The sequence below is a fragment of the Carassius auratus genome, chromosome 15, assembly GCF_003368295.1.
Source record: "Carassius auratus strain Wakin chromosome 15, ASM336829v1, whole genome shotgun sequence".
In the NCBI taxonomy this organism is placed as follows: Eukaryota; Metazoa; Chordata; class Actinopteri; order Cypriniformes; family Cyprinidae; genus Carassius; species Carassius auratus.
In genome coordinates, this window is record NC_039257.1 from 5,693,788 (window position 1) to 5,713,554 (window position 19,767).

General features: G+C 44.2%; 1 protein-coding gene and 1 pseudogene across 1 annotated transcript; one reads left to right on the forward strand and one right to left on the reverse strand.

Moving 5' to 3' along the window:
* Positions 1-9,054: 9,054 nt before the first annotated feature.
* LOC113114826 (uncharacterized) lies at positions 9,055-13,753 on the reverse strand. Its single transcript, XM_026281877.1, has 2 exons — positions 12,597-13,753; positions 9,055-9,285 (listed from the first exon to the last, which is right to left on the reverse strand). Exons 1-2 carry the CDS (start codon positions 13,713-13,715, stop codon positions 9,283-9,285), a joined length of 1,122 nt encoding a protein of 373 aa, XP_026137662.1. The 5' UTR covers positions 13,716-13,753; the 3' UTR covers positions 9,055-9,282.
* A 603-nt stretch (positions 13,754-14,356) lies between these two features.
* LOC113114580 (olfactory receptor 2AT4-like) lies at positions 14,357-16,544 on the forward strand (annotated as a pseudogene).
* Positions 16,545-19,767: the final 3,223 nt, after the last annotated feature.

The following is a 19,767-nucleotide window of genomic DNA, read 5'->3' on the forward strand; positions in this document are numbered from 1 at the left end:
AAAATCTTAATTTCTTAATTTTTGTTATTATCTCATTTATTTAGGGGCAACGTCTCTAAAATTAGCACTGCAAAGTATCAGGCCCCCTTTAAGCCTCTGGGCCCTATGCACTTTTGCACCTGGTCTCTGGTCTCAACCCCTACTGATTAGAAAACTAATAATCCAATCATCCAATCAATACTGTACATGCATGTGGCATCACTATAGCAGAAAGCCAGCTTAGAAGCTGGAAAAATCAAAGATGGAAAAGTCAAAGGAAACTGTAGCATTACTATATTCAGGCATAGCAAAACTTGCGCACACATACAGTATAGCTGCATGGATGGAGAGTGAACTAACTCCAGGGTAATGCTAAAAGTAACCTAATATAAGTGTGATCTATTACTACACTTCATAAACTCTTCAATATCTGTTTCAAGAAAAAAAGATTACATTTTGCAAAAAGAATTCTAAATAAATTGTTTAGAATAAAGTCATTATGTTCCAAGAAAAAGAAGTCAAACCAAAATGCTGAGAATAAACACACTTGTGTCATGCTTAATTTATCTCATTGGAAAATGGTAGTTAGAATCAGCAGTGGCTTAGGTCAGAGAGTAATGCTCGTATGATGTGATCAACGAGGGTTCGAGTCCACTTTTGGCTGAACTTGCTCTTCTTACCTTTCTCATCACATATGATATTACATTGTAAAAGTGGAAATCAATTGTCTAACAAATGTTTAATAATAATGTTTTAAATATGTAGGTTTAGAGGGAGGTACGCTGTTGTAAAAGTCATGGACTTGTAGATGTTTTTTTGTTCCCACGTGTTCTATGACCTAGTTTCCTGTCTGTATGTGATTATACACTTTTCCTCTATACCTTCTATGCCTTTATTGAGTGGGTGCTGTTGTGCTGTGAATTGCCGCTGACAGTGGACATCACGGATGATAACACCAGCCCAACTTCTAAACCACACCCCAATGTGTGGAGCTACTGTACAGCCAGAACCCACCACAGACGGACAGCCAGCCACTGCTGTGACTGACGAGCCATCGCTGAAAGGAGTGACAGAGCTGTGGATCACGTGACGTATGATCAGGTGCATGAGCTGGCAACGAAGTCTGCTGCTGAAAGTATCACAGTGGAGCCTGAATGCGTGGAGGGAAGCACTATCGTATCAATGAGGGTGAGCTGAGGCTGGACTTGGAAAAGGACTTGGTAGACTTTTATTCTGTCTTCCGTCATCATCTGCCTGTCCTGTTACGGCCATAAAAAACAATTATTGAACTCCCTGTCTGTCCTGAACTGTCAGCCTGTCTTGAATTACCAGTTTGTCCTGTTATGACAATGGAGGTCCGTCGACCCAGCGACACCACCATGACTTCCAGCTCCCTTATCTCCATCGTGGCCCTTCAGTCCACCAGCTCCACTGGGCTCCCTCATCTCTCCTGCTCCACAGCGGCCTTCCAGATCCCCATCTCCACCTCGGTCACCAGAGCCATCTGCTCCTCCTTGGCTCGACGGCTCTCTGTCTCCACCTTGGGCTCCACCACTACCTGCTCCGCTGCCACCGGATGCCCCCCCCCCCTCGAGTTGTCAGTCCTTCCTCCACCACTGCTCCTACTTCCGTCAGCTCCACCATGGGTCGCCTTCTTCATGGCTGCAGCCTGGGGCCCGCTTGGCTCCTTTTTGCACCAAGTCCCCATGAACAGTCCCCCAGTATTCATTCATTCAATTCAAGTTTATTTGTATAGTGCTTTTTACAATACAAATCGTTACAAAGCAACTTTACAGAAAATTATGTTTCTTCTATATTTAGTAGTAGCTTATAAATGTTGACTGTCAGTATGTGTACTGAAAGTCGACAGGGACAACAATGCAGAAGCATAACTGAAAACCAACACAAAGAAAGGATCCAGTCTATGTTCAATTCTGATCATAGACTTTGTCAGGCATAGACATCAAAGGAGGCTTGAGTACCTGCCCTTTTTTCTTCCACGAGAGAAAGTGCCTTTTGTTTATTTTTTATTTTGTTTATAAATGATTATACGTATGTACAGTAGGAGGACAAGCTAAATGGGCTTTACCGCTGCGCATACCGCCGCGGCAAATAATTTGCTTAACTACCGCCAGGTGGCGCAAAGGGACGAATTTTCCTGTATATATGTGCGTGTGTGTGTTTCTGTTTGCACACAGATTTTGTTGTCAAATGCCGCGTTTCCACCGCAGGAACTTTACCCAGGAACTAGGGACTTTGGCCTGGTACTTGGTGTGTTTCCACCGCAGGAACCAGGAACTAAATAAAGTTCCGGGTAAAAAAATGCCCCTCAGAAAGTCCCTGCTGGCGAGGTGGTACTTTTTCAAAGTTAAGGAACTTTCGGGGGCGGGACTTTGGCGCTAAACATGCTGATTGGTTGAGTTCACGCAGCATTGGTTGAGTTCAACCACCATTTATTCGGATCAACATTTTCAAAATATTACTGTTATTGTGTCATGAAATATAATTTTAAAGGTATTTCAGCCGAGAATGTAGTTGTTTAAAACTCAAATCTGTGGTTTATTTACAAAGACAGCGCCTATTTAAAAATGTTTTACACCGATCTCGGAGACGGTGAGCTCCACATGATCAGCGGGAGCTCAGTGATCATCTATCCGCCGAGAAGCAGCCTCAAATCGGCTAGACCTTCTGATATGTGCCGCTGGCTCTGATGTCTCTTTAGTGGTTAAACATAAAATATAATTCAGCTGCAGGGTAAATCTAACAGGTTTTCTTTGGTCTGCATTCAATTTATCTATATGTTAAAATGAAAATAAAAAAGGCAAGTCTATATAATATTTAGTTTCATTGTAATGGCTGCATATACACATATCCCTGAACTAAGTACATGTCTGCAGCTGTTATTATGCTTAAATGAAAAACAAAGGAGGCAGTGGTATCTGATATCCTATTTCGTTTTATTGTAAATATACAGAAAGGAAATATACAGGATCCGCGTCGTCGCTGACATCACACTCCCCAGTCGAATGCACAAAGTCTGAACTAACTACCGATGATGCACGTCCAAAATCAGCGTTATTATTATTATTATTTTTTTAAATCAGCGGTACTTTGTATTGAGAAACGCGCGCAGACCTACGTCACCAGTCTATTTGCCTAATCTTCCCGGTACTTTACACCATGGTGGAAACGCAGAAAGCAACAGGTCTGGGGGGAAAAAAGTTCCTGAGAAAAAAAGTTTCTGGTACAAATGTTCCGGGTAATTTCGGTGGAAACGCGGCTAAACTAAACTAAAAATCAAAACATCAGGTCAAGTCTGGAATTGTTGAGACTGTCTAGTTCCGATGCATTTCTCCCTTCTGAACAAAGCACAGCACAGTACAGCAGTGCAGCACACATTGATCGGCACATGCACATCACAGACAGGCATAGAGCCGCAGAAGTGAAGCCCTCCCTCCCTTTCCAGTTGTGTTTGTCTTGGTGTGGAGTGGTGAAGAACAACAGACTAAGCTACCTGTGCCCAGAGCCGGATTATCCATAAGGGCACTTGGGCCAGTGCACAGGGGCACCAACCATTCAAAACAACTTAGGGGGCACCACATGACACAAGCTTTAAAATGATTTTCCGTAAATTGTTTTATTATTAACTTGAAATTCTTGAAAGACCATATACATAACTCGTTTATGAACACTAACTTAACAACAACAATAATAATAAATTATAAATAAATAAAGATTACATGACCACTATCAGTCCCGCCTTCCGTCCCCAATCTGTCAGAGTTGATTTGGTCCACAACAAGTATCAGAATCAGAATCAGAATCAGAATGAGCTTTATTGCCAGGTATGTTTACACAAACGAGGAATTTGTTTTCGTGACAGAAGCTCCGCAGTACAACAGAATGACAGCGACAGAACATAAAACACATAATAAAAGAATAAAAAATACAAATATGTAGACAGTGAATGACAATATACAAATGACAATTGTAGGCAGGTATATTACAAAGTGAAGTTATGTATGTACATATATATTGTGTGCAAAATTTAAGTGTATACTAAGTATGTGTGTTAGATAAATAAAGTGTGTGTGTATATAAATATAAAGTGTAGTGTGTTCGCCATTATTGTCAGCTGTTCATAAGATGGATTGCCTGAGGGAAGAAACTGGTCCTGTGTCTGGTCGTTCTAGTGCTCAGTGCTCTGTAGCGTGGACCAGATGGCAACAGTTCAAAGAGGGAGTGTGCTGGATGTGAGGGGTCCAGAGTGATTTTGACAGCCCTTTTTCTCACTCTGGATAAGTACAGTTCTTGAATAGATGGGAGAGTTGAACCGATGATTCGCTCAGCAGTCCGGACTACTCTCTGTAGTCTTCTGAGGTCAGATTTAGAAGCTGAGCTGAACCAGACAGTTACTGAAGTGCAGAGGATGGATTCAATGATGGTGGAGTAGAACTGTTTCAGCAGCTCCTGTGGCAGGTTAAACTTCCTCAGCTGGCGGAGAAAGTACAACCTCTGCTGGGCCTTTTTTACGATGGAGTCAATGTGAATGTCCCACTTCAGGTCCTGAGAGATGGTGGTTCCCAGGAACCTGAATGACTCCACTGCAGTCACAGTGCTGTTCATGATGGTGAGTGGGGGGAGTGCAGGGGGGTTTCTCCTGAAGTCCACGATCATCTCCACTGTTTTGAGGGTGTTAAGCTCCAGGTTGTTGAGAGTGCACCAGACAGCCAGCTCTTTTACCTCCTGTCTGTAAGCAGACTCGTCACCGTCCTGAATGAGGCTGATGAGTGTGGTGTCATCTGCAAACTTCAGGAGCTTGACAGAGGGGTCCTTAGATGTGCAATCGTTGGTGTACAGGGAGAAGAGCAGTGGGGAGAGAACGCAGCCCTGGGGAGCTCCGGTGCTGATTGAACGGGTGCTGGATGTGTATTTTCCCAGCCTCACTAGCTGCTGCCTGTCTGTCAGGAAGCTGTTGATCCACAGACAGACGGAGGTGGGCACGGAGAGCTGATTTAGTTTGGGCAGGAGGAGGTTTGGGATGATCGTGTTGAAGGCCGAGCTGAAGTCCACAAACAGGATCCTCACATAAGTCCCCGGTCTGTCTAGGTGTTGCAGAACATAATGCAGTCCAATGTTTACTGCATCGTCCACAGACCTGTTTGCTCTGTAGGCAAACTGAAGAGGATCCAGCAAGGGCCCAGTGATGTCCTTCAGGTGGGCCAGCACCAGTTTTTCAAATGACTTCATGACTACAGACGTTAGAGCCACAGGCCTGTAGTCATTTAGTCCTGTAATTTTGGGTTTCTTAGGGATGGGGATGATGGTGGAACGTTTGAGGCATGAAGGGACTTCGCACAGCTCCAGCGATCTGTTGAAGATCTGTGTGAAGATGGGGGCCAGCTGGTCAGCACAGGATTTCAGACAGGCTGGTGTAACACAATCTGGGCCTGGTGCTTTTTTCCTTTTGTGCTTCCGGAAGACCTGGCGCACCGCATCCTCGCTGATCTGAATTGCAGGTGTGGGGGAGAGGGGGGATGCAGGAGGTGAGAATGGTGAGAGTGCTTGATTGGAGAGGTGTTCAGGATGGGTTGCAGGAGCTGTTAATGGTGTGAACGGTAGTTTGGAGAGGCATTCAGGGCTGGTTGCAGGAGTTGTGAAGGGTGTGAATGGTTTTGTGGGGAGGCGTTCAGGGCAGGTGATGGGTGTTCTTTCAAACCTGCAGTAAAACTCGCTCAGATCGTCTGCCAGTCGTTGATTCTCTACGGTGCTGGGGGGTGGTGTCTTGTAATTGGTGATCTTCTTTAGACTTTTCCACACTGATGCGGAGTCGTTGGAAGTGAACTGAGTCCTTATTTTTTCAGAATAATTCCTCTTTGCCACTTTGATCTCCTTTTCCAATGTGTATTTAGCCTGTTTATACAAGACATTGTCCCCCTTCACGTAAGCATCTTCTTTGACCTGACGGAGCTGTCTGAGTTTTGCAGTGAACCACGGTTTGTCATTATTGTAAATTAGTTGAGTCTTTGTAGGAATACACATATCCTCACAGAAACTGATATATGATGTTACGGTCTCTGTGAGTTCGTCCAGATCGGTGGCAGCAGCTTCAAAAACACTCCAATCAGTGAGGTCAAAACAAGATTGTAAATCCTGCTCTGCTTCATTAGTCCATCTTTTTACAGTCCTTGATACAGGTTTAGCTGATTTTAGTTTCTGCCTGTAGGACGGTATAAGATGAACCAAAAGGTGATCAGAACGTCCCAAAGCTGCTCGTGGAACAGAGTGAAATGCATCCTTTATTGTGGTGTAACAGTGATCCAATATATTACTGTCTCTTGTGGGACATGTAACATGCTGTCTGTATTTTGGCAGTTCACGGGACAGATTGGCTTTATTAAAGTCCCCGAGAATGATTAAAACAGAGTCAGGGTGTTGTTGTTCTGTCTCTGTGATCTGATCAGCGAATTTCTGTAAAGCTGAGCTCACATGCGCTTGAGGATGGATGTAAACACTGACCAGAATGAACGAGTGAAACTCCCGCGGCGAATAGAACGGCTTGCAGTTAATGAAGAGTGTTTCGAGATTTGAGCAGCACGTCTTCTTTAACACAGTTACATCTGTACACCACCGTTCATTGATGTACACGCAAATGTGTCATTTTTTTAATGGCTACAGAAAATGAATCAAAATGGACAGACATCAATTGAGTGGTTTTGCAAAAAGAAAGTTAAAGAAAGACAAGGACGCTAAACGTTTAGCTACAATTCAAAATGTTCCAGGGATCTAAAGTTTTTTTAAAACGAGTGAAAAATGAGCTCAGGACGACAATGACACAGAAGCGATTGACTGCACTCTCCCTGTTTAAGTTAAAGTTAAAACATTACCCTCTACAGCCGCGAGAGGGCGCTCTATGCTGCTCGGTGGTCCTGTAGTCTACACTGCGGCTGACGGTAATGTTTTCTCTTGGTTCTTGGTTCTAAATAAATGCAATTTATAATCCAGTGCGACTTATATATGTTTTTTTTTCCTTGTCATGACGTATTTTTGGACTGATACGACTTATACTTAGTTGCGACTTATAGTCCGAAAAATACTGTAGTTGGACAAGTTAATAAATAAAATTTGAGAAATCACCTTAATTATGGGGGGGGGGGTATAGTGAGGTATAGTGCACACTGTCTTAAAACAGCCCTGCCTGTGCCTCAAACTTTCCACTAATTAACCAAAAGACAAAAGGCAATTATAGTTAATTTGTAGGGGTGTAACGATACGCGTATTCGTATTGAACCGTTCGGTACGACGCTTTCGGTTCGGTACGCGGTACGCATTATGTATACCGAACGGTTCGTTGGAGTAATTAATTATATTTGGGAAAAAAAAAAAAAAGAGAGAGATAGAAATATAATGATATGCGTTCAACAAGGTAGCCCAATAACCCAAACAACGTAACAGGCAACGCCCCTGACACTCCCGAAGAAGAAAAAAACACCATCTTATGTTTATGTTAGGCTACTCAGCAGGCGCTCGCTCACTCAGTACACGCTGAAGGCTCGTTGCAAAATAGCCAATGCGTTTAACAGACTAGAAATGAGAAGATCCCCCAATAACCAACAGGTCTGGTGCTCCTAAAAACGCGTGGAAAACGCTAAGCACGTCTTTCTCCTCCTTTCCAAAGCGCTCGGGCAGAAGCGCTCATGAGGCGTCTGTCTTTGCTAAGCAACAATGACGTGCTCTCTCCATGAGACGCGGAAATTTCAGCGAAGGATAAATGGATTTGCAGCTCTAAAAATCGCTTGCAGTAGCTCTGCTACTAAATTTATTTCAAAATTGCAATCCATATACAACTATGATCAGTTGTTCCTTTATCTTGGCTGAGCTCTCAACCTTGTTACGGGAAAGGATGAAGCTGATTGGTTGGTTCTTGTCACATGACCCGCGGTGCGCTTGCGGCATTCTGAAAAGTTGAGATGTTTTTACATTTTGCTGTATCTAAAACGTATCGAACCGAACCGAACCGAACCGAACCGTGACATCAGTGTATCGTATCGAACCGAACCGTGAATTTTGTGAACCGTTACACCCCTATTAATTTGTCTTGCTAACATCCATGACTCATGAGAGCCAATAGTAGAAATGTGTATATTTATATCATTTCATATAGTTAATCAGTCTCACGCGAAGACTGAAGTTTTTTCCAACAAAAAACTGCTTGATTACAAATGTAATATTCATTTTACACAGCAGTTAAATAAACAAGAATTTAACTGTTTTAGACACTAAATTTACTGTTTTTGCTCTATTTCACCAACCAAATATAATTCCAATTTGTATCTGAGCAACATGAGGCTGTTTTGTCATCATCATCATCATCTGAAAACAGGTTAATGAAAGAAACTAATTAATCTTGTTCATACTTTATGTAGAATATGTGGTCAAGTAAACCTGTACATTTACTTCAAGACAATCTGTACTTTTCGAGTGATTGGTGTATAGAAAACATATACATTTGTAGAAGTAACCTGCTAAATGTCACCCCGTCCCATATACGGGACGCCTACGTTGACTATACTATATTACAATCAAATCTAATCTAATCTTGACAAACTATATATCGTTGGAAAGGTCTAAGACTCCCAAATATATATTTGACCAATATTTTATGTTAAAAATTATGTAGGAAAAGTAATAGATTAATTCATGACCAGAGTGCACCCTCAGAAATCTACATTCCAAAAGGAGTTTTGACCTTTGTTTAAAGAAATCAGAAATCATCAGAAGTTATATATCACTTGAAAACATAAAATCTCAAAATTCATCCTTTAAAACCCATTTTAAAATCAGATATTGCATTACCATGTAAATGGCACATCAAAATCATGTTACAAAATGTTTTCAGTCATGAATTATAAAAATGTAGGTTTGTATCATGCACATTCAAGTCTATCTTCAAAAACGTTAGTGACAGTTAACAGGTTAAAATCAAACGTGTTGCCAAACTCATAAACAAAAACAAACAATATATATACTTTTTAGTTATACATAAATTGTGTAGAAATGTTATACTTCACTGTAGTGAGTTCGTGTGGCAAGGAAGAGGACAAAGGGGTCGGCTGGACTGCTGACGTATTTATTTAACCAAAACTAAACAAAGAACAAAGAAAATCACAAACACCCAAACGGGGACTCTTATTCTGACACTCCGTCAAACTTCCGGTTCACTCCTTCCGGTTCGGGTCAGCAGTCCGTCTCTCTCTCGCTTGCATCCGTTTCTCCCGGCGTTTTATACTCTCTCCACGCCAATTACTAGAACGAGAAACAGGTGATGATAATTTTTGCCCAAACCACTCACTTACCGCTCGTCTCCTGATTCTCTCTCCCGCTGCAGACTTCGCTAAACCACGCCCCCCCTGCCACATACCCCCACCGCCCGACTCAGGCCGGGGAGCCATCCGGCCTGCAGCCCCCCCCCCCCCATTTCTGGAGAGGAAGTCGGCCACCGCCATCTGAACACCCGGCCTGTGGATCACCTTGAACTTAAAAGGCTGAAGAGCTAGATACCAACGAGTGATCCGCGCGTTGGTATCCTTCATGCGGTGGAGCCACTGCAGCGGAGCGTGGTCCGAACAGAGGGTGAACTCCCGTCCCAGGAGATAATAGCGGAGGGTGAGGACGGCCCATCTGATGGCAAGGCACTCTTTCTCGATGGTGCTGTACTTAGCCTCTCTCTTCGAGAGCTTCCGGCTAATGTACAGCACCGGCCGTTCCTCCCCCTCTATCTCCTGGGACAGGACTGCCCCCAGCCCCCTGTCCGATGCGTCTGTCTGCAACAGAAAAGGGAGAGAAAAATCAGGAGAGTGTAACAGCGGCCCGCCACACAGAGCAGCCTTGACCTGAGTAAAGGCCTGCTGACACGGCTCCGTCCACTGGACCGTATCTGGTACCTCCTTTTTAGTAAGGTCAGTCAAAGGGCTGGTGAGGTCCGAATAATTAGGAATAAACCGTCTATAATATCCCGCCAGCCCCAAGAACTGTCTTACCTCCTTTTTGGTCTTGGGTCGTGGGCAGGTCGCAATAGCGGCAGTCTTATCAATTTGGGGACGCACCTGCCCATGCCCCAAGTGGAAGCCCAGATACCTTACTTCCACACGCCCAATCGCACACTTCTTTGGGTTGGCCGTGAGCCCCGCTCCCCTCAGCGACCTCAGGACAGCCCTCAGATGCTGCATATGCCGCTGCCAGTCATTACTAAATATAATAATATCATCTAGGTAGGCAGCAGCATATGCAGCATGGGGCCGTAGAATCCGATCCATGAGGCGCTGGAAGGTAGCTGGGGCCCCGAACAAGCCAAACGGAAGGGTAACAAATTGGTGTAATCCGAACGGCGTTGTGAAAGCTGTCTTTTCTCTGGACAATGGAGACAAGGGGATCTGCCAATAGCCCTTTGTTAAGTCCAATGTCGAATAAAAGCGAGCCGTGCCTAGCCGATCAAGCAACTCGTCAACCCGCGGCATTGGATACGCGTCGAATTTCGACACAGCATTCACCTTGCGGTAATCTACACAGAATCGGACTGAGCCGTCCGTTTTCGGAACTAAAACTATCGGGCTCGCCCAGTTACTATTAGATTCTTCTATTACCCCCATGTCAAGCATAGCGCCCAATTCAGCCTGAACTACTTGTTTCTTGTGCTCAGGTAAACGATACGGCCGGCTGCGAACTACCACGCCCGGCTCGGTCTCGATATGGTGCTGAATTAGGTTAGTACGGCCCGGCAGGGGCGAGAAGACGTCGGCAAACTCTGCTTGCAATTTCGTTACATCAGTGAGTTGGGACGGCGAGAGGTGGTCTCCACCTGGAGCCAGGGCGAGGGATTGGGGTTTGATATTTGCCTCTGGCCCGAGATCATCCTCTCCACCAATCACCGTTGCCAACATCACTGATTCCGCCTCATTCCATTTTTTAAGGAGGTTGAGGTGGTATATCTGACTGGACCCGTTCCTATCGGACCGTATTACCTCATAATCGAGATCTCCGACCTGTCGTGCGACCTCAAACGGTCCCTGCCACTTAGCCATTAATTTGGAGCTCGACGTTGGGAGTAATACAAGTACTTTCTCTCCCGGTGCAAATTTGCGTAACCTAGTTCCCCTGTTATACAGCTGGCTCTGGCGGTCCTGGGCTTGTAACAAATTCTCCATGGATAGCCGCCCCAATGTGTGGAGTTTTGTTCTCAAGTCCAGCACATACTGAATTTCGTTTTTGCCCTGAGACGGTCCCTCCTCCCAAGTTTCTCTCAGTACGTCGAGCACCCCCCGGGGCTGGCGTCCATAGAGAAGCTCGAAGGGGGAAAACCCCGTGGAGGCTTGTGGGACCTCTCGCACAGCAAATAACAAGGGCTCTAGCCACCTATCCCAATTTTTGGCGTCTTCGTGAACGAACTTACGAATCATGGATTTAAGTGTGCGATTAAATCGTTCGACCAGGCCGTCGGTTTGTGGGTGATAGACGCTAGTTCGAATCGATTTAATGCCCAACAATCCGTACAGTTCGCGTAGCGTACGTGACATAAACGCCGTGCCCTGATCGGTGAGGATTTCTTTTGGAACCCCCACCCGGGAGATAAGACGAAACAGGGCATCCGCAACACTTTTAGCGGAAATGTTGCGGAGGGCCACCGCTTCAGGATATCGTGTTGCATAATCAACTATGACTAATGCAAAGCGATGTCCTCGTGCCGATCGCTCTAATGGCCCGATGAGGTCCATGCCAATTCTCTCGAAGGGGACCTGCATTAAGGGAAGAGGGCGCAAAGGTGCTTTTGGGGCGGCCGGTGGGTTTACCAATTGACATTCCGGACAAGACGCGCACCACCTGCGCACGTTGTCATGAATGCCCGGCCAAAAGAAGCGGGCCATGAGGCGATTTAGTGTTGCGGCCTGTCCCAAATGGCCCGCCATAGGATTAGAATGAGCCGCCTGGAAAAGCATTTCCCGGCGGCTCTTTGGAATTAACAATTGGGTTGTATTCAATTTTGTCCGAGCGTCTTGGGTCACTCTATACAACCGGTCTTTTAAAATGGCAAAATACGGATAGGAGAGCGGGAGGGCAGGTTGGAGAGACTGGCCATCGATGGCGCGGACCTGTTGAAACGCATGTTTTAGTGTCTCATCCTGAGACTGCTCCAGAGGAAAGTCATCACGCTCCGAGAGAATTAGTCTCCCGATTTCGTTCAGTTCCCCTGAAGCAGACCACAGCGACCCTGGCTCAGTTTCTCCCACCTGTACCCGCACGGCCTCCTTCCGTGCCTTATTTCCCCAAGAGGCATCCGCACATAACGACCCCAATAAAACCGTAAACGCAGGCCAATTCGTTCCCAAAATTACCGGATGCCGGAGGTGGGGACTAACCGCCACCTCTACACTATGCTTTTGTCCCCGGAAATGAATGCTAATTGGGACAACCGGATACTCCACCACATCCCCGTGTACACACCGCACCTTAACCACGCGGCTTGTATCCAATGCCCCCGGTTGAATCAGGCTTTGATGGATTGAGGTTTGGTTACATCCCGAATCCACCAAGGCCGGATATGTACCCCCCTTGATACTCACGGGTATTTGGTACTCGCCAGCCTGACCGGGGGTGACCTGTGGGACATCCGGGACCCGGATCATTGTCCCCACCTCCATCGCTGGACACCTGTCCACGAAATGCTCCGGGTCCCCGCAACGCCAACAGGCCAGCCCAGACCTACCCGCCGCCCCAGTGGCAGGGAGTGGATTGGAGAATTGGCGCGGAGAGAGTGGAGAAAAGGAAGCACTGTCCCCCCCAGCAGGCACAATCCCTGCCCCCCTGGGCGGGGCCCTTGGGCTCCCGAAGTGTCCATGGTCGATCCCGCCCCGCCCCCGGGGCGGGACACGAGGAGGGCCGGGTGGACGGGACCTAGGGAGAGGGACAGGGCGAGAGAGAGAGGGGGGAGAGAGAGAAGGAGAGAGAGAGTTAGCAGGTGGGGGTGCGCCGACCCCTGGGCACGCCACCATGTGGTCCTCCGCCAGATGGATGGCCGAGTCCAGTGACGTGGGGCGGTGGCACTGGACCCACTCGGCCGTCTTCTTGGGAAGCCGAGCGATGAACTGCTCCAGCACCACCAGGTCGACGACATGCTCCACGTCACTTCCCTCGGCCAGTAGCCACTTGCGGCAGGAGTCCCGGAGCTGTTGGGCCATCGCGAAGGGCCGGCCGGCCTCGCCCAAATCCAGGGACCGGAAGCGCTGGCGATGTTGCTCTGGCGACCGGCCGACCCGCTGGATAATGGCCCTCTTGAGGTCGTCGAAGACTAGGAGGTTCGCCACCGGAAGTTGTTGCGCGGCCACCTGGGCCTCACCGGAGAGCAGGGGTATTAGGCGTACCGGCCACTGCTCGCGGGGCCACCCGCAGGCCTCCGCCGACTTTTCGAAGAGCTCCAGGAAGGCCTCCGGATCGTCCTGGGCCCCCATCTTGTGAAGCGGCAGGTGCATGGGGGCGGCGGGCGGCCCGGCGGCCTCGGCGCGAACCTCCCGATCCATCCAGCTCCGGAACCTCTCGCGGTCCTCCTGCTGGGCCTGAACGATGGCCTGGAATCGTCTCTCCTGATCGGTCCTCAGGTCCAGCAGGGCCTGATGTTGTTCTTGGTGCAGGACCGCGAGGGAAGCGATGATATCCGCAAGCGGCGTGGAGGACGGGCTTTGCATGGCGGCGGCGGTCCTTCTTCCTTACCGGGTTTCGGCACCAGTGTAGTGAGTTCGTGTGGCAAGGAAGAGGACAAAGGGGTCGGCTGGACTGCTGACGTATTTATTTAACCAAAACTAAACAAAGAACAAAGAAAATCACAAACACCCAAACGGGGACTCTTATTCTGACACTCCGTCAAACTTCCGGTTCACTCCTTCCGGTTCGGGTCAGCAGTCCGTCTCTCTCTCGCTTGCATCCGTTTCTCCCGGCGTTTTATACTCTCTCCACGCCAATTACTAGAACGAGAAACAGGTGATGATAATTTTTGCCCAAACCACTCACTTACCGCTCGTCTCCTGATTCTCTCTCCCGCTGCAGACTTCGCTAAACCACGCCCCCCCTGCCACATTCACAATTAATATTTTGGTCATTAAAATAACATTCAGTTTCAGTGTATTAAAAGCAGTACAAAATGGGTTGAGTTAGTTCATCCCTTTGGTCACTAGTTAGTAGCCTATAAGAAATGCGATATTTTGAAAAGAGAAAAAGATCAAATCCTTTTATGATTCTGTGATGCAAATGTTGTAATATTAATGTAATATTGTAAAATGTTATACACTGTTCTAATTTTTCATCTTTTTCATTTAGCCATCAGATCATCATGTCATCAGGAAACATCAGCTTTGTTAAGGAATTTTTTATCGTTGGTTTTCCTGGGCTTCAGCCAGGATACTATGGTGCAGTGGCTGCTCTGCTGCTTTTTGCTTATGTGTGTATCTTAGTGGGGAACGGAATATTTATAGCACTTTTTACTCGAGAAAAATGCCTTCATAAACCTATGAATTATATCATCTTAAACCTGGTTGTAAGTGACTTATTATTCAGCACCACTACCTTACCAAAGATTTTTGCTAGATACTGGTTCCAAGATGGTAGTATTTCATTCACTGGTTGCTTCATGCAGATGTATTTTGTGCACTATTTTGGTTCAGTCAATTCTGTTATCCTGGCAATAATGGCCTTTGACAGGTACGTAGCCATATGTAATCCCCTAAGATATCCTAATATAGTAATAAAGTTGAACATTTCTCTGTCTTTGTCTTGCAGCATGGGTGCTTACACACATGTGCCATTTAATGATGGCAATAAGGGCTTACCTTCTGCCTTACTGTTCAGGAAACATAATTATACACTGTTACTGTGATCACATTTCTATCAAATCACTTGCATGCACTAACAGGGCACTGTACAAAGTTCCAACCTTTGCATTTGCTATGATTGTTTTACTCGGTCCCCTGGCCTTCATAGTTTTCTCTTACTGTGCCATCATTGTGGCAGTTTTGCATATATCGAGCACTCAAGGAAGGCTGAAGTCTTTCTCTACCTGCAGTCCATATGACATACGGATATCATCACAAATTAAAAGTACCAAAAAACAGACTCAAGAATTACATTTTTTCAAGCCTTTTAATTCAAATTCAATACACTGCGGCAATCTATAAAATGTTCTTTGATATAGTGACCTTTTTTATGTGTGCTTTGTTCACAATAATTTTTCTTAATAATTGTTTAGGTGTGTCCAAGCCTGTGTTAATTCAGCATCTTGTTAGAGTGATAAATGATGACTTTTCCCATTTCTGAGAAGTTATTGAATTGAAGTAACAATGAGGCAGCATAGTTATGTCATATTAATACAATACAACATGTTAACTGTATATGGTCAAAGACTATAGTGACTTTGATGTGGTCATGTGAATTTTGATTACTTTGGAGTACGCTAAATTTAAGTAAGTGTAAGTGTAATTCACTATTGTAAAAATATCTTACTGTCATAATGTCTTACTGTTTACCATAAATAAATCTACACAAATAAAACATAAAGCTAATCAATATGAGTAGACTACAGTGACTCTTGGGTTATTTAAAAAAAGAAAAGAATAAAACGATGTTTACATTAAAAATGCTAAACAAGTTTACAAGGGACACATAATGAAATACAATAAAATACAATACAATACAATACAATTTATATGGCTAAAATCCCCATTAGGTTGCAAAAGGAAGTTATTACAAATACCTGGTGTAACATTTTGAAACAGTAACAGTATTATGAAACAATATTAATCTCATAAACTGTTGTATAGCTTATTGACATTTTGAAAAGGCATGCACGATTAATTTGCCTTGCAAGAACCAGGATCAAGCGCCAACAGTGAAAGGGCATTTCTAATTATTGTTGTTAATATGGCCTGTTTGTGTGTATGTGTGTGTTTAACTGATTTGTCATGTTCCTGTTCTACTGCAGGAATATAATAGAACAAAGTGTCCATATGGGCCTGATATACGCATGGTTTTTGCACTTGAACACTTCTTACATGACACAAGTAGGCATGACGATAGAGATAGAGAATGTGTAGAACATTTGGCTACACTGAGGCCTACCACGTGTTGTAAGAAGTTTTATAGAGCTTTATGTATAAATCTTGATTTTCGGTACTTTTAAAATAAACGTTTTATTGTTGGTTCACTACTTATGTAAGAGATGACCCAATTTAATTAATTTAAATAAGTGATAAGCAGTTTAAGCAATACACATACTTATTTCTGCACGAGTAAAATACAATACTTCACGCTTTACCACCACATTAAGTATAATATCTAATTACACTAAAGTTTTCCTGAACATAATGAAAGGCACTGATCTTTCACTCATGTCTACTGTTGACAGGATATGACCACTAAATGCCACAGTAGCCAATCAGAATCAGTTATTCCAGACAGCTGTGTAACAGTCTGATTATAATTCATCAGCATGTTGCATGGTTTTAGTAGCACTTTATAATAATTGATATCTTGAGAAATGTAATTTAAAAATGCATTATTTTAAGTCTGAAAGGCTGAGAATTAAATTTATGGTGCAAATTTTGCGACAACAATAACGATTTATCTGTTTAGCATGAGTGAATGAAAATCAAACACATGTCAGTTACTTTTCTATTAATGACTAATAATTTAGTTTTGATCAATGTAGAAAATTTTGGGTGAGCGTTTTCAAACTTCTGAGCAAGAGTTGCATCATCTTTGACTGAAAGCATTTTTGCTCCAGGGTAACTTCTTTGTTTGTCACACCTCACCTGATAATGAGCCACTTAGAGACACAGAGACATGTAGAAACAAAATAATGTTTGATAAACAAAATGTCACTCAGCGATCACAAAAGAGGCCTTCCTCTTCAGGGACCAAGAACAAGCAAATTAGGACTCTGGGGAAAATACGCTTTTTATGGCAACTGTTTCTATGTTATTTACTGTTCATCAGCAACAAAATAATTGCTTTTATGATGTTAACAATTAATTTCATTGAATGTCACCTTGAAGTTAAACAGTAAAGGTCTAGAGAGACACCATATACATCTCAATAATAATCAACAAAGAGAAGAGGAAAACAAAAACTGATACAAAGACTGAGGCCTGTAATGCTGTTAAAGCAAGATGTCATTAATGGCCTGCTTTGACAGGTAATCCATGACCTATGACCACCTGATGCAACCATGCAAGAAAATCCTTCTCTGCTTACTGTCACCTAAGCAGAAATTAATTATAATAGGCTATTAATTCATATGCCCTAAAGAGATGCTAAATTATTAACATATAAATCAATTTGTGGTATAATTGGCCTAGAGACTTCCAAATAATCCCAGTGGAGAGATTATTTAGATAAGTGTTAACAAATAATCCCAGTGGAGAGATTATTTTGTTATAAGTGTATCACTGTCATGTGGCCTGCTGTCTGTGAAGTATATGGAATTACACATTTACCAATTTTCTTCCGATCCTTCTACCACCCTGGAGCCCAAGACCGGTGGCCCACTGAAGCTAAGCAGGGCTGAGCCTGGTCAGTACCTGGATGGGAGACCTCCTGAGAAAAACTAGGTTGCTGCTGGAAGAGGTGCTAGTGAGGCCAGCAGGGGGTGCTCACCCTGTGGTCTGTGTGGGTCCTAGCACCCCAGTGTAGTGATGGGGACACTATACTGTCAACGAGCACCGTCCATCGGATGAGACGTTAAACCGAGGTCCTGACTCTCTGTGGTCATTAAAAATCCCAGGATGTCTTTCGGAAAGAGTAGAGGTGTGACCTCGGCATCCTGGCCAGATTCACCCATTGGCCTCTGACCATCATGGCCTCCTAACAGTTCCCATATCTGCTGATTGGCTTCATCACTCTGTCTCCTCTCCACCAGAAAGCTGGTGTGTGGTGGGCGTTCTGGCGCACTATGGCTGCCGTCGCATCATCCAGGTGGATGCTGCACACTGGTGGTGGATGAGGAGATACCCCCTGACCATGTAAGCGCTTTGAGTGTCTAGAAAAGCGCTATATAAATGTAAGGAATTATTATTATTATTATTAATTATTATTATTAATTATTAATAACACAGATTGTCTTTACTTTATCCCATATTCTATATAAAGTGCATACACATATTTTTCCTTCATCAAGTTTTCAAGTTTTATCTTCTCACTCTAAGTATGTCTTAAATATAAGACTAATGTACTGTACTACAAACACATGCAGCAAAGCCAGAAAAAAATCTAAGTATAAGTGACAGAGTCAGGATGTGTAGGATCGCCTCAGTCTGCTGGGCAAAGTTCTCAGCTGCGTAGCCAAAGAGTAAGGAACCCTTAACTGGACTGTTATTTTCCTCCTGGTCGGTAGGTGGCGCCTTTCACCAGACTCCTGCTGAACACTATTACTCATTATGCCTGATGCATCACACCTGTATCTTGCCCTATTTAAGTGTGTTTTTGCCATGCCTTATTGTTCAGTATTGCGCCTATGTTACCTGTTGCAAACTAAGTCTGTTAAAGTTTAAGTTTAAGTCTTTGGACCCTTGTGTCTATATTTCTTGGAAGCCCAGCTTTTCTTTTTTTGTTTTACTTTTTATTAGTAAAGATTGTCTTTTGTTGAAGATCCATGACTCTTTGCCGTTTGGGCCACCCCGAGAAACCAATCTTCATTGATAAGGGAGCTCAGGACACTGTGGAGGGTCTCTACACGAGTCCTACCCTTTCAGCATCCTAGGAATGCATTTCCATCATTTCTGGATCTGATTCAGGCAATGCTACCATCCCAGAGAGCAAATCTTCCTCTTCAGAAAGATCTAGCTCACTGTCTGATACAGCAATCAACATACAAACTTTGTGAGGAGCACCGAAAATACTGCTAGTACGCTCCTTGTACAGGGCCCAGCGCATTCCTCTGGCAGCTCAACTGGTTGTGGAGTGCAAGTGGAGCGATGGTCCCCCGAGGGTTGGTTGCCATTGTTAAAAGTGGAGAATTATAGTTAATTATAATAATGATAATAATGAATAATTATCACTAGTAAAAGTAGTGTTACTGGTAGAATATAGAGTTGTAGAACTATGATGTCACATTGTAGGCAAAAACCCAAAAGCGAGTTAGAATTTTATCACTTCCTGTTCCATTGTCCCAGAATCAATGGTTTTTTTGAATGGAAGTTTGGTTAAATCCCCTAAAATAAGGTCAGTGGTTCACATAAGCTCAAGATACTTTCACGTTTTATTCTACAACATAAAACATACAAGTTACACCCCACTCGTGACTTTTTAACATTTCGCACACTGTGGATAACGAAAGCTTTCCAATATGCACGCCACTGAGTGAGTGACGTCTATACTTCAAAAGCTCACTATCCAATCAGATTAGATCACTGTTAAGCCCACCCCCACGAGAGGTTTGTTCAAAACACCAAACGAAAAACTGCGGAGCATAAGTGAAATCTGTGGCAATGCATTCAGAATCCACAATTAGCGAAAACGGATCTTTTAAAAACATTAACAAAGAATGACGCATATTTTAAGAACCTGTTAAATTTGCGCGACTGAATTCATTTTTTTCATTGCATATTTTTGATTGTTTCTGAAAAAGTTACGTTCAGTTTTATAAAATTATGTTCATTTTTACTAAACCAAATGTAATTCCATATGTTAGTACTAGCATGACAGAGTAAACGCATCTAGGTCCTGTGCCAAATGGCACCCTAAACCTTTGCA